The sequence below is a fragment of the Bemisia tabaci genome, chromosome 9, assembly GCF_918797505.1.
Source record: "Bemisia tabaci chromosome 9, PGI_BMITA_v3".
Taxonomy (NCBI): domain Eukaryota; kingdom Metazoa; phylum Arthropoda; class Insecta; order Hemiptera; family Aleyrodidae; genus Bemisia; species Bemisia tabaci.
Genome location: NC_092801.1, coordinates 7333465 through 7351198, shown reverse-complemented (window position 1 = coordinate 7351198; position 17734 = coordinate 7333465). Strand labels below are relative to the sequence as shown.

The 17734-nt window shown below is 36.4% G+C and overlaps 1 protein-coding gene across 2 annotated transcripts; it reads right to left on the bottom strand.

The window, feature by feature from the left end:
• Positions 1–915: 915 nt before the first annotated feature.
• LOC109033130 (uncharacterized) lies at positions 916–16992 on the bottom strand. Of its 2 annotated transcripts, none has more exons than XM_019045583.2 (8): positions 16335–16992; positions 14150–14276; positions 13284–13431; positions 12502–12631; positions 11447–11785; positions 9478–9746; positions 7629–7730; positions 916–6151 (listed from the first exon to the last, which is right to left on the bottom strand). In XM_019045583.2, exons 1-8 carry the CDS (start codon positions 16483–16485, stop codon positions 4571–4573), a joined length of 2847 nt encoding a protein of 948 aa, XP_018901128.2. In that variant the 5' UTR covers positions 16486–16992; the 3' UTR covers positions 916–4570. The 2 variants fall into 2 exon arrangements, with proteins under 2 accessions (XP_018901128.2, XP_018901137.2); XM_019045592.2 differs by having other exon boundaries at positions 7629–7727; positions 16335–16991.
• Positions 16993–17734: the final 742 nt, after the last annotated feature.

Sequence of the window (17734 nt, the reverse complement as noted above, 5' to 3'; positions counted from 1 at the left end):
AAAAACCCTGTCCAACAATATAGCAAGGCAAGAACTGGTAAAAATTGAAGAATCTTGATAAGTTAATCGGAGACTACACGTGCTATGTGGAAAGTGAATTAAATTTTAATCTCCCATTAATTTTTTCTTCACTGGTTTTCTCTTTGTGATCTCTTTGTTTTCGCTTTTCTCCTGGGCACTCGAGTGGATGGTTGACTTTGGACCCAAGTGCTTAAGCTGTTCCACATATTACTTATTTTCAGTAATATTGTGCAGATGAAACAATCAAATAGTAAAACTGGCAGGCAAACAATTTTAGGCATGTAAATACAAAAAACTTTGATGCCTTTGAATTATGGTGGGTGTTGTAATAGTTCATTATCTATGCAAAAAGAATTCAGAGGAGGACGGGCTGTCACTGAATGAATAAATTTAACAGCTTGCAGCGTGAAGAAGGGCAATTATTTCACAATAATCTACTGAAATTAAGTACATCGTCCTTTAAGGAAACTGCTTAGTTGTGGAAAGAGTTTTATGATAAAGGATGAAGACACACTTAGAGAATTAAAAATGCTGTTGACGAGGAAAAATAAAAGAAAAGGTAAGACACTTCAACAACTTTTCAGGGTAGTTACTGATGACTGAAACACAATAAAAATTGACAACTGATACTACTTCAAAACACTACCGAAGAAAGAAGACCACCATTATTATAATTTTTTTTTTTTTACTGAACAAACTTTTATATTTACAATAAATTACATCAAATTTCATTCCCTCAAAACTGTGATAATTTCACTTGGAAAAAATTCGAAGGGTTTGAATGCCCTTCGAACATCATACTGACATTGTAGAAGTTGTGTTAGGATTTGAAATCCAAAGAGTACTGCAGAGATACGCATTTTCTTGAAACAAATAAGACAAGTGCTTCAACTGTTGATGCGGGATAAAGTATGTATTTACATGGAAAGAGTAGGAAGGAAAACTATCTGATAACTGACGTACAAAAAATAATTTGTTTAAAAATAATGTAGTATTGATTATCACACCTAAGTGTATCAAACGAATGATACTTAAAGAATACAGAGAGGAACCCTGCGTGTTGAGTTCACGCAAATAAAATATTTTTTTTTAAGTTCAACAAAAAAAATCGGAGGCTATTATGTAAATAATTAACGTGAGACCAAACACTGGGACGAAATTCTCGGAACAAGTGAATCCTCCACCTGAATACGTGGGTCGCACTTGCGCTGGTCACAGAATCGTTTTATCATGGTATAAGCTTATTCAATTGCAAAAAATAATGAGATCTGGTCAAATGTCATGTTTCTAGGTCCAATATTATCGGTAATATTGCTCTTTGAAAAGTATGATGTGCGATTTCACCCACCACAAAAAAGCATGCCAACCGAGATTTTTTCTACCTTGATTTCAACGATCAGTGATACACAACACACATTTTTACTAATTGCTCAACTTAAAACACAGGTGAAACCAAGGTGGAGGAAACTATAATTTGTGCTACCGCGGTAGGGACATTAGACAACCCATTTTTCGATTAGCAACATATTCGTTAATATTGGACACAGAAAGGATATGTCTCATTAAAGAGGGTATTTTGGCCCTAACTTTGGTCGAAAATTGAAACAGCTTAGAATAATGTCATGTATGGTCAAATTGACTCTCAATCATCTACCCTGTGAGAACTTGTCCTTATTTGATGTGTTTTTGGAAGGTTTTTGCCTGATTTACCAGCGCAAGTTTTGCAGTTTTCTCGAATAATGCTCATTTTCCGTCCTAAATTAGATTGTTTATGTATGAGCGCAAGCGACAACCACTTTCTCCTTTAAATATATTGTAATGGGTGTACTAAAGATTAACATATTTAAAGAAGAAAGTGGTTGTCGCTTGTGCTCATACATATACGATCTAATCTAGGACCGAAAATGAGCAATTATTCGAGAAAACTGCAAAATTTGCGCTGGTAAATCAGGCAAAAACCTTTCAAAAATACCTCAAAGAAGGACAAGTTCTCACAGGGTAGATGATTAAGAGTCGATTTGACCATACATGACATTATTCTAAGTTGTTTCAATTTTCGACCAAAGTTAGGGCCAAAATACCCTTCTTAATGGGACCCATCCTTTAGATTTTGAACAAATCTTGTCACTTTCAGCTGATCTAAAATCTTAAATCATCAAATCTCAATTCTGTAACAAGCGCAACTGACCTGTTGCAGTCATGATTACAATCTTGACAAATCTTTTTACAAATAAAAAACCGAGGCAGCTTGCATAAATAAACAACCCTTTCAAATGAGTTGATAACTAAGACAGGAAAATTTCAAAATCATAGGGATTTTTCACAGTTGAAATTTGGAAGAATAACCACACGAATTGAGGTGCACTTCTATTACAAAAACCACAAATTGTTAACTGTTTTGAGAGCTCAACACACACATGTAAACTTTACATGCCACCATGTGCATCATAGACGCTAAAACTGGACCGGCAAAACATTTTTCCCATAGAGACTGTAGATTGTTAGTCGAGCACCTGATATAGTATTGAACCGACTTATTTAACCCACAGACCATAAAATTGGATGAAATTTTGCATTTGTTTTCAATGCAATCTGATTGAATTTCAATCTGAGCTACGACACAAAAAAAAGTTGATTCTACGACATTATGAAAATCTGTTTCATATTCACATTTTTAAAGGAGGAAATCACGTCAAATCTATGATACTTATGGTGCACGGAAGTATTGGAGTACAAGTTTAGGGAGAAAATAAACCAAAGTATTTTTTCCATGAATTAAACAGAAATTTCTGCCTGATCAAGTAGAAGAATACTTGTGTTGTGACTTCAAGCGAAATCTATGAATTTGAGAGGAAATTGATCATATTTTAACAAGGAATGGAGATACATATGAACTAGGTATCAAAAACTCTAGGTAGATCCATGCCTAATAAGTTTACGCACTTATTGCAAGCAGCAGAGGATCATCTGCCGTCATTTTCACATGGAGAGTAAATGCAAGAATCAAGATGGCATATCTTCTGTTGCAGTTGAGGAGTGCATGAACTTAGTTGGCATGGACTCTACGACAGAATGTGAGTGTATTTCTTCTCCCACCTCGCCCAAAAGGACTAACATTACTGAGTAGCTCTCTCAAATTCAAAATAATACTTTGAAAAAATCATTCAATTCGTTTGAACTATGAGAGATGAAATAGCAAAAGTCTAGCGAATATAATCTTCCCCTCTAACTAAAAAAAATGAAGAAAATACCAATCAAGTTCTTAAAAAATAAGAAATGTGATTCATGATTAGCTGCATAAAAAACTGACACGTACCTTTTCAATTAGACTTTAATCATCTAAGTGCTTAAATTTTCAAACACCAAGGTAAAGATGCATGTTTTTTTGGTTTCAAAATCATAAAACTAATGTGTTTTAAAAATAATGCGATAGACTTTCATTCATAGCTACTATTAAGAGAATTCAACAACTTGGACTCAACTGGGCAAGGAGAATGACTTAATTAATAATTTTGCCTTTCTTTTAACTATTAAAGTGCGACAACTTAGTGTGAGTTGGCTCTGCCTAATAATTTTGAGTATTTGACGCATTCTAGAAAAAACCAATTCTCGATTTTCTAGAAAATCTCTTCCTCAGGCTCACCATTCACTGTGAAGAAAAGCGATTTCTCCAAAGTTAAATTGTAAAATTGAGAGCTGGAATTTCGTTATTTTCTTCCTTGAAAAACCACCAACTTCCATCAAAAACAGAGGGGATGAAATTTTGACATTGGAAGAAAGAGTTCGTCTCTGTTCATTTATTCTTTTGTTCATAGATCAAGAAAAGAAATAGAGAAAATTGTGCTAGTTTACGGCTTCATAGATAAATGTGGAGGACTATTTTCAAAACTGCATAAATCTCCTTCCTGACGGTCTGTGCAAGAGAGCTTTGTTTCAAGAACGAGCACACTGAAATCATTGGTGATACGGAGAGCCTTTAAAAACCTCAAACACAAAAGACTATTGAATATCCATCAAGCGTTTTTGTGTTCGAAGACTAGAACAATGCTAATATTGCACATTCATCAATTACTTTAGAATCAAATATTTCGCCGCCATGTTTAACCAATGACTTTCCATTTCATTTATCACTAATATTTTAAGCATCATTTCCAGGTGCGACCTGAAGCAGAATACTTTTACCTTGTTCATGCTCATCCTCGTTTTCAGCTTGCATTGATGTATCTTGGTTAAAATTTCAAAGTAGACTCAAGCATACTGTGACATTAGTGTGCCACTTTTCGAACTGTGTTGACTACTACAGGCCAAATTTTAACCCCCAATTTACTACGTCAGTTATAGCATACAATTCGTCATTCATTAAGATTTGTGTAGACAAGAAACAAGCCACCTTCGTTGGAGATTGAAGCACATCCCTTGTAGCTTGAAAGAAAATGAAATCGAAATTGGTCCACGTATTACAAAACAACAGTTGCGTGTAACAATCCGAACGATTCTAACAACAACGGAGAGAAACTTACGCAAAAACATAGGAAAGACAGTGACTTCATCATTGCCAACTTGAGAAGAACGGGCGGCCTCTGAATGTGCCTGGGCTAGGCCTTGTCCGCGGCCGGAAGCCTCTCGAATTAGGTCGAAACTGATTGGGAGCAGTTGGTTGGTTGAACCTAGGCCTAAACTGCCGCGGCGAATTCTGCCACCCGGGAGTCCGAACACTGTTGAAATTTCCTACAGGACTATTATTAATGACTGGAGAACGAAACCTAGGGTCTGATGTAGCAGTTCGTTTTTGGAGGTTAGGACTATTCACTGATTCACTATCACTTATACTACCATCAAGAAGATCCGTCGGAAACTGCTCGTCGCTTGCTATGGGCGGCGGGTCTTTCAACAGCTCTTGACTATCAAATTCATTCAGGAAAGCTGATGTTTCGTCCAAGAAAGACTTGGAGAAGTTGATTTCAGTCAATTCCTGAGCATCGTCATCATTCAACAACATTCCCGGTGTGACCGGTGGTGAAAAGAGATCCTTCGATGGGAGTATTGGGTCCACTGACGGGTCTTTGACGACCGCTGCTAGTGCTTTGTTGACTGGTTTTGGTATCTCAAACGTTTGCGAGAACATGTCAATATCTTTCATTGATTCATTTCCATCCGCCTTTGGGGTGGGAATATCCGAGTACAAGTCGGTTTGATCTAACTTGGCGGGCGAGTCTCTCATAGTTTCACAGCTAGTGTTTGCGGAGCTATTTTTCGATCTAAAAGGCGAAGCTTCCTTCCCACTGGCATGGTCTTCGTCGTCTGACATTTCCATATCGACACTCTCGACATTATCGACATTTTTCGGTGGAGGAGGGATTGAGTTCATCGGCGGAGGAATAGAGGTTAGGGGAGGAGGAATAGAAATAATGGGTGGGGGAATTGAAATATCAGGAATCATAGGAGGGACTGGGGGTGCAGGGATGGGCGGAGGGGGAGCATCGAAAATTGCAGGTATTGAAGGTGGCGTTGGAGGCATTGGGATCGACTTATAATCAAAGTTGCTTTTCTTTTCTGTTTTAGAATCTTGCTTTGGAGATCCTGTCAGACTAATGAGATTGCGATGATCGACATCCTTATGCCCACGGAGTGACTGTGTTCGACGGTCGAGTAGCCGATGATCAGTGTCCTTCATGGCTTGTTTGAACGGGATGCGTCGATCGTCCCGATCCGTTCCAACCATGGAGTCCATGTTCCCTGTCGTGTCGTTATATTCAATAGGTTCAACGTAGGACTCTTTTTCAAAGGTCGGCGGAGAACTTGGTGTGTCGGAGACTTCCCAAGCAGGATTGGGCTGATTCCAGGATGGGAATTTCGCTGGTAAGGCAGAGTTCCAACCTTTATTGCCGTTGGTGCGTTTAAAATCGTTAAATTCTTCTTTGAAAAACACATCTGGAGGCATGGGTGGTGGAGGAACCATCGGCACTTCTTGTGAAACAGGAATCTCTAACACCGGATCTGGAACTGGTTGAGGTGCTGTGCTCCCGATGTCGGGCATCGATGTAGGCATCAGTGACTTTAAAAATTCGGATACATTGAAATTTAAATCATTTGGTTTGGCTGTAGAGCTGATCACTTCAATAGGCTTGCCCTAAAAATGATGAGAGAAAAGAATTAGAAAAATTAAACATTCAAGGAGGCAACATCTAAAGTAAAAATTTCACCAATATGGGAAAGAAAAAACCTTCATACCCTAGTCCCAAAAACTTAACATGTATCGTTATGCATCCTGTTGAATGAGTGAATTCATTTACTTTAAAACGTTCACTTTTAATCATTTACCTTTTTCCTTAAAAAAGAAAAAAAAATCAATCATTCACTTATGGAAGAATCTAAAAATAATCTCAGAGGAAAACTATGTAAATCCTTAGGTTTTTGACCAAATGATGTAAATGAGGTCTCATTTCCAAGCTAGGAATTTGTTGAGTGAGACAATATAAACTGCATTTAAATATCAGTTTTAGCACGCTCACAAATCAAACGATCGCGTTATTTTAGGGCTTTTTTCAAACCATGGTAAAATTGCCAGAAGCCTGATTGTTGAAATTTTTTGTTTGTCAGGACGACAAAGCTGACATAGGTTAAAAGATGGAGCATGATTGGTCAGCTATGTCTTGTTGCTGCTTTGTGGTGCCTTTGTCAGGTGGAATGGACAACAAACTGTCGGAAACTTAAGAGGTGCCGATAGCTTGTCGTGAGTTCAACCCGACATAGGCATGACAAAGCAGCGATAAGGCATAGTTGACCAATCACGCTTCGCCTTTTAACCTATTTCATCTATGTCGTCCCGTCAAACAAAAAATTTCAACAATAAGGCTGCTATAGATGATACTTGATCTGATTTCAGCTGGTTAGAATTTTATTCAAAATCTTCACAAAGTTTCTTAATATCATGGAGGTCATCATAGCTCGAAACCCAGGTAACTCAAATTTTTTCTTGACGCTTCAACTTCAAGTTAGTCAGCTCTAATGTTACCTTACTGAATGACTTATAAAAACATTGGCTGAAAGTAAAATGATAATAAAAGGTTTGCTGCGCTCTGATTAGGGCATGGCCTCCCTCCTAGACAGTATAAAAAAAACAAATACAATAATAAAAAAATTGAACATTAAGGCTGTTGCATGAAAAAGGAATTGTCTTGAAACTAGGTTTGACTAAATTGAATTTTACGAGGTAATGTCTCTCTCAACTTAAAATAGCTCAAAATGGTTTTTTAAAATGTAAAGCTTAAAATGTAAAGATAAGAAAAACAAAACGTTTCTCTCCAGTTACTAAACAAAAATCAGAATTCTTAAATTCGTATCTTGTCTGGTGGTCAATTACCAGTGAGGGTTTTAAATTAGTTCTCGATGCTTGTATTCAAAAAGTATTTTTAGAGGTCTGGTGGTAGCAGATGCAGAGCTCACACGTTATTGAACAAGTTAAGTTTCGCCTACTTGTATTAATTCCATCAAAACATTACCAACTTTTTTCTGTTCTTATGTTGTCATGGCCCTATTCATTTATTTGTTCAAGGTTTTGATATTGAATCTTGATCGAGATTGGAAATAAAATAAAATGCAGTTACCTCTGCTCCATTGGAAGGTGATTCTAACAATTCATCTATCTGTTGATCTATTGGTGGGGAGGCAGGAGTTTCTATATCAGCGTCTTGCTTGAACAGAGTCTTCTGAAACAAAGGGAAAAAAGTAAGCAGGGAAGGTAATGGAAAAAAAACACAGAAAAAAAGAAGAAAAAACCTGAAAAATCAGTTTCAGAATTTAGATAAAGCTGGAGAAATTCATATTGACTGATGCAAACAAGAACGAGTTGTACCAATATTGGATTAAGAATTTTCAAGAATTTTGGAGTGTAATCACTTGTAACTTTTATGAGAAGGATGGAGCACAACATAATATTTCTTAATTTTCAACTGACTTGTTCATTTTAACTCTTTTGAAGAGAGGGTCATTCCAAGCCAAGTAGTGCCACATTAGAAAATTGCCTTCTCGTAATTTGATGAAATTAAGCATGCTCAATCTCCTAAGTCAAGCTGAATAAAAATAAACAATTTCAAATCTGTTACACCTCCCGTAGGGCTTTTATTAGACACTCGAAGTTGTCCTCATTCAATGGAAGTCACCACTGCAGTCTAAAAATCCAATTTTATATACTTTTTGACAGTGTCAAAATAGTTCAGTTTGGATAAACCATTCCTCAGTTTTTATTGCTGAAAGTGATGACACTTATAAACTGAAAAACTTTTGTAAACATCAAATGTCTCGCATCCGCCCACATAAAGGTCGAAAAAATTTGAAACTTCGAATTTTGTCTTGACTTGGCACGAAGACTGAGCATGCAATAGGTATTCCATGGAATCAGAGGCGGTCAGTTTTTTGGGTGCCACCACTTGCCATCCAAAAGTCTCATTAAGGAAAGCGGTGTTTTAAAATCTAATTATAGGATCCTGAATTTCAGAAAGAAAATTTGTTGGGACACTTGCCCTGCGATTAAATTATAGGCGAATTTCTGCCGCTGAATGTGGTTCAGTTTTTGACTAGTAGCTTTTCACTAATCTTTAAAATGAAAAAAAACAAAATTTCCCCTTTGATTTAATATTTGACAAAGGTTGAAAACTCACTGGTCACGACTTTTTGTAGCGGACGCGTTTTGGACAGGTGGCCCATCATCAATGTTGCACCAAGTAAGAAAAATTAAAAATTAAGAAATATTATGGTGTGCTTCATCCTTCTTAAGAACGTTACAAGTGATTACGCTTAAAAAGGCAGCAGACAGAAAAGCAGGCTTTTCTGCTTTTCTGTCTGCTGCTTTTGTTAACTTTTAAATTAAATTGTCATTCTTGCGCAGAAAATTCAGTTCCAGTAAAAGAAAAAATCGAAAATTTCCTCTGACAGCTATGGCACCCAATTTTCTATGTTGATTTTTTATCCGAAATTTTCTATCCACCTCCCCTGGTGGGTACAAAAATGGATGCAAATGTTGACCGCAATGGACCACTAGACAAGGTACGAATTCAAGCATTCTGATACATGTTTCTTCATTGGAATTTCACGTAGAATATAATTCTTTCTGTCAGAGTAAAGTTTAGTGTACGATTTGACTCATGTAGAGCATTGAGTTTTTGTGAGCGGGAAGTTTGAATTCACGCGTCAAGAAACATTAAATATTTTAGTTAGGGGTTAATTTCAGTAATTTTTGTTGCATAAATCGTGCTCTGCATGAAATTTTGGTCAGAAAACATGTATCAGAATGCTTAACTTCGTATCTTGTCTAGTGGCCCATTCTTCAAACCACAGATCAAGTCATTGAATGCTTCTCTTGTGGGTCTTGACTCTATTTATTGGATTCATAAAGTGAACCGCATCCAGCGGTGGAAGTCTGCAAAATGAACTGATCAAATACAGAGTGAAATGTACCTGTATATCTAAAGGCAAGTTGAAATTTCCCATAAAACTGGAAAAGCTTGAGTTATTCAAAACTGAGGAGTCCTCCATGGGCGCAGCAGTGGTTGGTGGTGGGACAGAAGCGTTAAAAGGGACTGTATCATTAGCCAGCGGATAGGTGTAGCCATCGTTTGAGTTAAAGTTGGTCGCTTCGTAGGCATTGTTCGACTCGGTTGGGAAAAAACCCTGATTTGACTGATAGTTGGTGTAGTTGCTCATATGAGGATTGTAAAATTCAGCACCTGAAAATGAAAACGGATAACGTTAATTCTTTTAGAGCATCAACAAAATTCAGGGGAAAATTTAGTCTCACTTTAGCCATCGGCGATCTACCCAAAACTCTCAGGAACAGGTGAATTATCTGCCACTAATTTTTCGGTTGATGACAAAGCAGTAAGTTTCCTTTTGCAAAGTTGCTGTTTGGTTCTGACAGTTTTAAATGCTCAAGAGATAACAAGAAGTAGACGACAGAAATAAATTCCAATTTTGACCATTTTTCTTTAAAATCTATGTTAGGCTATAGTAGCGGAGCTGGACATTTTTAAAGCCCGTATCATACGATCAAAGTTGAGTTCTTAAAGTGGCGTCACGTGAGGTCATATGACCCTCAAAGATTGTCTGCTCGACAATCTTTGAGGGCAATGGAGGGTCATGTGACCCCACTTTGAGAGCTCTACTTTAATTGTATGAAACGGACTTAATAGGGGGTCTAAAATCAAAAATATTTAATGCAGCTGGTCCCCTGGAAAAAACTTTCTAAAAAACCACAAAAAATGACGTTTTTTGGAGGATCAGGCCACAGGGCAAGGGGGATCTAGACGCTCTGTAGACTTTTGGCTACACCACTTTCAGCTTATATTTGGCTTTGTTTTACTATTTCACTTGAATTTTTTTGCAGAAATGTTTGTCCTCGCTTTCCCTCATTTCCCAACTACGTGAAAATCCTGAATCATAATCAAAGAGGGATTAATTTTATGTCGAAGTGATATTTTGTGAGGAACACTTGAGTGAACCAAACACGAGGGTACCTTCAGTTTATAAATTGAACAATCATTAGAGGAGATATAACATAGTGATCTAATCTCCTGATATACATGTGTTCAACTGAGAATGCTGAGAAATGTGCATTTTTTCACTTTTGAATCTGTTTTTATATTATTTTCCATATAAGAAATAATTGTAAACAATACTGCGAAATCAGCTCTTAAAACATTTTCAGATGAAGTAATACAAAATTTGCGGACAAATTCTCCACTATGTATTTTACCATATTTAGGAGTTTTTCAGGTAAATTTCCAGAAAGTGAGACATTCTCGATGAATTCTTGAGAGGTGAGTAATCTCAGTGTATACATGTGTGACCGACTTTTTTTATTGAAATTTTTCTTGAAAACACTTCCACTGATCCACTGACTTTCCGTGGCCATTTTGGTAATACCATCCAGGCTAGCAATAGGATTTTCCGGTGTGTTTCATTTTACGCACTTGTTGCGCCTTCAGTTATTGCAAAATAACACAAAATTTCAACAAGATTCTGTACCTGTATTTGGATATAGATATGGTTCCTGAATTTACCAGACTTGTTAAGTTTTTCTGTTTGTAAGTATCCTGGCTACTGAGTTTGAAAATATCAACATGTATCTTTCAATGGGCAATCAACTAAGCACTGCTTAAATTTGAGGCTGCAAATGCGCTTTTGGCAGCTTCCGCAATTCTTGGAATAATGAGAAAACTGCATCAGTATAACTGCAGAAGGCTTCCAAAATTTTTAAATTTGAAGCAACTAGATTTTCACACTACACAAAAAAAGAGGAAAATATTGAAGGCTTTCCACAAAATTGGCAATCTTAGAATAGCAGGATCTAGAAGATCATCCCCTGCCTAGCAATTTGAAAATTTTTCATTCTACCATTCCTTAGGATAAAATTCAAACAAATTATTACCATTATTATCATCAGGTAGATCAATATCCGACTCGGGAGACGGCGAAGGAGCATTGACATCTGGCGAAGGTAGAGGACTAGGTAAAGTTAGGATTAAATCCGCTAGCTTCCTTTTCAAGCTTTTAACTCGGCTGCCAAAGTTGCGATAGGCATTACAAACAATCTTTGCTTCACCGCGCTGTGTTTCGTAATACGATTCACTCGCCTCCAGAAGGTCAATCAACGAGGTCCGCTCTTTAATTTCCACTTCCAGGGCCTTGATGTACCGCTCCATTTTGATGATACCATCATCGATATCCACTGATAACTCATCACACTCAGATTTGACTTGTAATTTTACTGAAAGAGCAAAACAAAAAAATTTAAATTGGAAACAGAATTTCGATGAGCAAAATACAAATACACACTCTTTGTTTATACGTTTAACCACAGTGGCAAGCCTGTTTTCATGGAGGAAAATTCTGATATTTATAAGTTTGCCTGACACTCAGTCATAATTTCTAGCATTTCTTTTAAGAATTCTTGATTTTTTTAAATTATCTTGGTACTTTACAAAAATTTTCGGGTCTTATTTAAATTTTTTTGATGTTTTCCCGAATTCTTCTGTAAAAAAATTAGCTATAAAATGACTCTTTTGATGAGATACATAAGCTCAAAATAATGAGTACCAGCTTTTCATCCAAAACCCTCCATTTGTTTTTGGATTGCCAACAATTCTGAATGTTTCCCTATTTTCCTTCTCTGACTACAGCACAGTTATGAGAGGGTAAGTGGAACATTTCTCAAAGTTTTTCTGCGGCTCCAGCGGATAGTTATCTGAGAGAGCAAAAGATTGTAGGAAAATAAAAAAAAATGGAAAAAACTAGCCTCTTGAGAAACAAAAAAATTGACTTCCAGGACAGGCGTAAAACCTACCAGAGAGCGTAAAGAGCTGGTAGAAAAATAAGAACCACTAACGCTTGAAAAGTTACTTTTTCTACAGCTTCTCAAACCATCACAAACGAGGAATATAAAAAAAAAAAAACAACAAGATAGAAGAGAAACAATAGATTTACCTTTTAAAGTTGCGTTGAGTGCTTTAATATCTGATATATCGACTGGATGCTCTTTAATTTGCTTCAGCTTCAGATCAGTGTCTTCTTCCAGTGTTTTACAACTTCTGATTTTAGCAAACAGAGTGGTGGGCTGAGAATAAAAATACAAATTACAGATAGACGTATTGGTTAAATCTTCTGCGAAGAATGATTGAAATGACTCAAACAATATCGTCCTTTTTATGACCCTTCTCAACATTTTCTCCATGGCTTTAGACAAATATCAGTGAACTAAACCAAAGAAGAATGAATTTCAGGTTTGGTCCTCGATAGAGAACCATGCACAAGATTAAAACTTGATTACCCGGTGATGAGGTATCACGTTAAAAGTCTGGACTTCTGAAAAACAATACAGTGATTCTCCAAAAAAGATAGCACTGATTTTAAATTTTCAAATACATACAAATCGCCAGAAAGTCTAATTTTTAAAGGAGAAAGCTGGAAGTTTGATTAAGCCCCAAATAGATTTGAAAAACTGTCACTTGTGATGATGGATTTTTATAAATCCAAAATTTTCATAAAAGAAAACAAAAATGAATTGAAAACTTGAAAATTGACTTAATCAGAAAAAACAGGCTCAGATAATTGGTCTTCCTAAGATAAAAAATTTCCAAGAAAATAATTTCATCTCTGAGAATTTGCTTTCGGAAGGTCATCGGATAAAAATCTGGAATGAAATAAAAAAGCATGAGAAGTAGGAATTGTCTATGTTACATCAACATGGAATAATGATTAAAAGCTACCTGAAACTCTGCTGGATCTGAACTGACTGGTTTCTTAGGATTTGATGACAAGAGGCCAGATAAGTCCATGAGAAATGCCTCATCGTAGATAGATCTTTCATCCCAAATTTTGAAAAGACGTAAAATTTTATTCCTAACTTTGTCATCTCTGAAAGAAATAATAGAAAAATCACAAAATAAGACACAGGAGCTTGAATGCTTAAGCTTAAGATACATATTTATCATTTGAATCCTAACTTGAGGAATTTTTTTTCGTTTTTCAAATTAGCAGAGGAAATTATTAACCAGATAAAACTTTAAAATAACCAAAAATATCATTCCTTGAAAAAGATCTGTCCAGGATCTGGCTGGAATCCGTTGAGTAATCAATATCGGTGGCCAAATGGCGGCACAACGTATCTCTTTTTACAACAATGCAGACTTCCTGTCATACTTTATTTTTTCTTTGGAAAACCAGTCAACTTAATTTCTTGAATTTTTCCTCTTCCGCTTTGATTTTTCTTCTCTACTGGCAGAATATTCCGTACAAATTTCTGGCTATAATTTTGACTTGTTTCTCTTCAAAAATAAAATACATAGGAGCAAAGATTTTGAAACACCACATAAAGATACACGGTTTTGCACTTTAGCCATTGATGTGATGCATAAATCTGAAATCTGAAATCTAATGTGAAATCTGAACAAAGTTGCTTTCCCTCTCAGTCAGAACAAAAAAATACCGTAAAAAATGAAAGAAAAAATACATGGATACCTAAATAAATAAAAAAATTAATAGATAGATAAGTAGATAGATAAATAAATAAATAAAAAGAGTTGAAATATTTAGATGAAAAGCTCTCACATGAGGAACCGGTTGCTAGGCTTACCTGACCATTGTGGTTGCTTTTTGAAGAGCCGTCCCCCAACTTTCGACAAATTCATAACCTTTCCGCTTGCTATACTGAATAACATCATTGGCCAAATAAAACAGTGTTAAACGCTGTTCAATTTTGACTGTAAACCAAAACAAAAAACCTCAATAAATAAGAGATAAAAATTAAAAATCCTGTATAAATTCTAGCTTCAGTACCCATAGATTCCATTCAAGATAAAAAAATTGAGTAACGAAGGACATTTCTTATTATGCGAGAGAAATGGTTTTTAATCTACCTCACATTAGAGGCGACTAATTTTAAAAGAGAGCCAACTGAGCAAATTGATTTGATATTTCTGAACTCTTATGGATTCAATAGGAATACATCTTGGAGTATGTGGATGGATTTATTGCAATCAGCCTCACTGCATTTCAATATGCCTCATTTTTCTCTCATTTTTTATTCTTTCATCAGAGAACTGAACTACTTAACGCCTTCAAATTTTCTCTGAGTGTACCCTAAATTATGATGACTGCACTCACAAAATTTCAAGTTTCAGCGTTGTTTAGTTTCCTGTTAAGAAAATGAACGACGGAGAAAATTAGGCAACGTCTAATTTAGTTAGGCTGATAGAGGTGTTGTCAGTTAAGTTGGCACATTTCGTTTGCATTCAAGTGCGATGCAGTCGTTCAATAGATATTAGGGATTGACTACGCTTACGATCAGGCTGCAGTCAATCCTTGATTGCTATCAGGACAATTGCATTGCTATCGCTTGTAAGCGGAATGTAAACAAGTGCCAACTTAGCTGACGACACCTCTGTCAGTCAAATTTCTCCATTTCGTAGATTAAAATTTTTTTACTCTTATGGTATTCTTCAAATTTTGAAGAGCCTTTGAAGATAAATGCTGAGATTTTGACAAAAACTTAAGTAACGACAAAGCTACAAACTAAGTTCCTATGTTGAAAAATTTTCCAACTTTCAGAAAAGTCACCAAATTATTTTTGAAAAACAGGGGGCTTGATTCGTTCAAAAACCTGTACATTAAAAATTAATCTAAGATTTAATCTTTTTCAAATAAATTTCAAGCGCTGTGGTAAGAGAGAAGAATCATCAGGCCATGGGCCGATTGACTGGCTAGGACAAGGGGACATGTCTAAATGAACCCTCGCAAGCTTGCGACAATGTCTTCCAGACATCCCTTTCCCAGACATCCTCGGAAAGTCAGTTTGCCCTAGCGTCAGACCAACATCAAGTCCACGCCGCATTAAATATGGCTTGCCAGTTTCAGTATGATTATTTGTAATTTTGTTTTATAATAATAAAATAAATAAAGAAATAAATAAATACATGAATTTATGTACTTCTAAATTGCGATTTAAGATCAGCTGTCTTCAATTAAGGCTGAAAGTAAATACGAGAATGAATATGGAAGATCCTCTGTCTCATTCTAAAATTAAGTGAAGTTATATGGCAGTGGCTCTACTAACATTCTCATCTCTCTTTTTTCGGAATCATTGTTTGTGGGAAAAGTACTTTACTCATGTATCTGATGACATATGGTCTCACTGACTAAAGCAAGTTTTAAGTTTCCTCTTCAAGAAAACACCCACATACTCTTTGAGCTTAAAGCCCTAGACTTAAAAATGAATATTGAACTCAATGAATACAGGGTGCCTCCAAGGAGCTTGTATTGGTGAACAAGAGTGCAGAAAGTTCCAAAATGCTGACTGTTTGCTGCAATCCTACGTGTTGGCCTCACAGACAATTGTCCAAATTTACAGCAAAATGCCCAAATTTTTTAAGATAAAAAGCAGTTGACTGTTTCTTCAAAGATACTCAGCAAGCACAACCAAAAAAAGGTTATCAAACATTTCTGATGATTGCCACTCATTTGCTACAACCCTAGAATTGCAAGATTAGGCACTTTCCTCACCCCTAGGAACACCCGATGATCAGGAACCAATGAGCCAATGTAGCCGCATCAGGCGGACAGAAATTTCATCAAAAGATTTAGTGTTCTGTGCAGGAGAAAGCCGTTATCAAGTCCGATCTACCCTGTCTTCAACATAGTTGCAGAATCAAATTGTGGATTCTTTGCAGGGCTATGAATAAAATGGTTTTACGATGCAAGAAACTAACAAGTTACGAAAATAGAAGTGTAGTGAAGCAAGGTACAACAATGCGAATACAAACCTCTCTTCAGGATGCGCAGCCATGCTGCGACAATTTTCTTGTGATGGCTGTGATGCTTTAGGCACCAACTTGACAGAGCAGAGATGCTTTCCTGAGAATCCTTCAAACTGAGAAGCTTTTGCTCAAACAACTGCTCATTCAGCTCCCCCATTTTCTTGCTTTTTGGAATGGTTTCAAGTTTGAAGAGTGGCCATGTTTCTGAGTTCGTGCGGAGCTGATTGTTAGGTTCTCGATGGGCTAGCCCAACTTTGGAAACTTAATCGCGTCTCGAATCAACGGTTTCCGGATAAACACATTGAACATTGATAAATAGCATTCTAATGCTGGTAGAATCATCCGTGATTGCACTCGAACAATGTTGTATTTACTTACGGCGAGGGGATTCAAAGCAAAAAATTCAAACGTTCAGTGCACACATAACCTCACTTGCAAGACTTTTTGGCGTAAGCAAGAACTATCACAGAGGAGAAATATAATTAGGTAATCTACGAATTAATCTCTGGAACATAGATTTGAAATTCCGCACAATCGTAGTATTAGTATTGAAAATCAGAGCAAATTAAAATCCTATGAGAAAAATCAACAGCAGCGGGCAGCCTCGTCACTGAAAACAATTACAATTAACAAAAATTCCGGAATTCACTGCGCAAGCTCGCAAGCTCTCGGCACTTTCGGTGCTTTGATAGCTCAGCCAGCGTTATCGGATAAAAATATGCCTCAGAATATTTCTTTCAACAAATTTATTTTCCATCTGTTTGCCTGACCATAAAAATTATTGAAATTTAATACATTCATCATCCAAAGACATACATAAAAGTCGCACTCGCAGCCGAAATATTCCGGAATTTCGCACCTGAAATGCAGAGATTTATCTGCATATCCGACAACTCTGGAACAGCTAAATGACGGCGCTACTTTTAAAAAGAGAATGATAAGGCATCTTCTCGCCGGCGATAGCACTTTCATGTAATGATAGATAATGATGTAATCAGTAATGGTATTACAGAATGAAAATTCGTGGTGTATCCGTGGGAGAATCCGTGGAGATGTCTATCGTCAAATTCTTGATTATTACTCGTCCGAAAATTCTACATTTTATGAAACGATGGGAGCAAGAGCAACACTTCTCCATTACGGTGATTCAGAATTTCCGCAGCTAATTTACATTATGGAAAGGAGACTACTCAGTAATTTGTCTAAAATTTTTCATTTGAAGCAATAAAAATTATGGGATATATTCCGTAAAAGTTTCAAAAAGTCACAGGTAAGTAAGTATTTACTTAGTTTAAATTGGATGAAAGTGAACCATGTTAAGGTACCTATCATAAAGTAATCAAGTGCTTATAAGAGCTCATAAAATCTCCTCTTCCTACAGGAAAATGAATGGCAGAAGCTCCGTG

Bases quoted from the DNA above. Each gene is read 5' to 3' on its own strand.
- LOC109033130 (XM_019045583.2), bottom strand. From the start codon at position 16,485: ATGGGGGAGCTGAATGAGCAGTTGTTTGAGCAAAAGCTTCTCAGTTTG. The intron at 11,786-12,501 runs GTAAATCTATTG...TTGCTCTTTCAG, and splicing joins ACTCAACGCAACTTTAAAAG to TAAAATTACAAGTCAAATCT. The intron at 7,731-9,477 runs GTACATTTCACT...CCTTTGTTTCAG, and splicing joins ACTTGCCTTTAGATATACAG to AAGACTCTGTTCAAGCAAGA.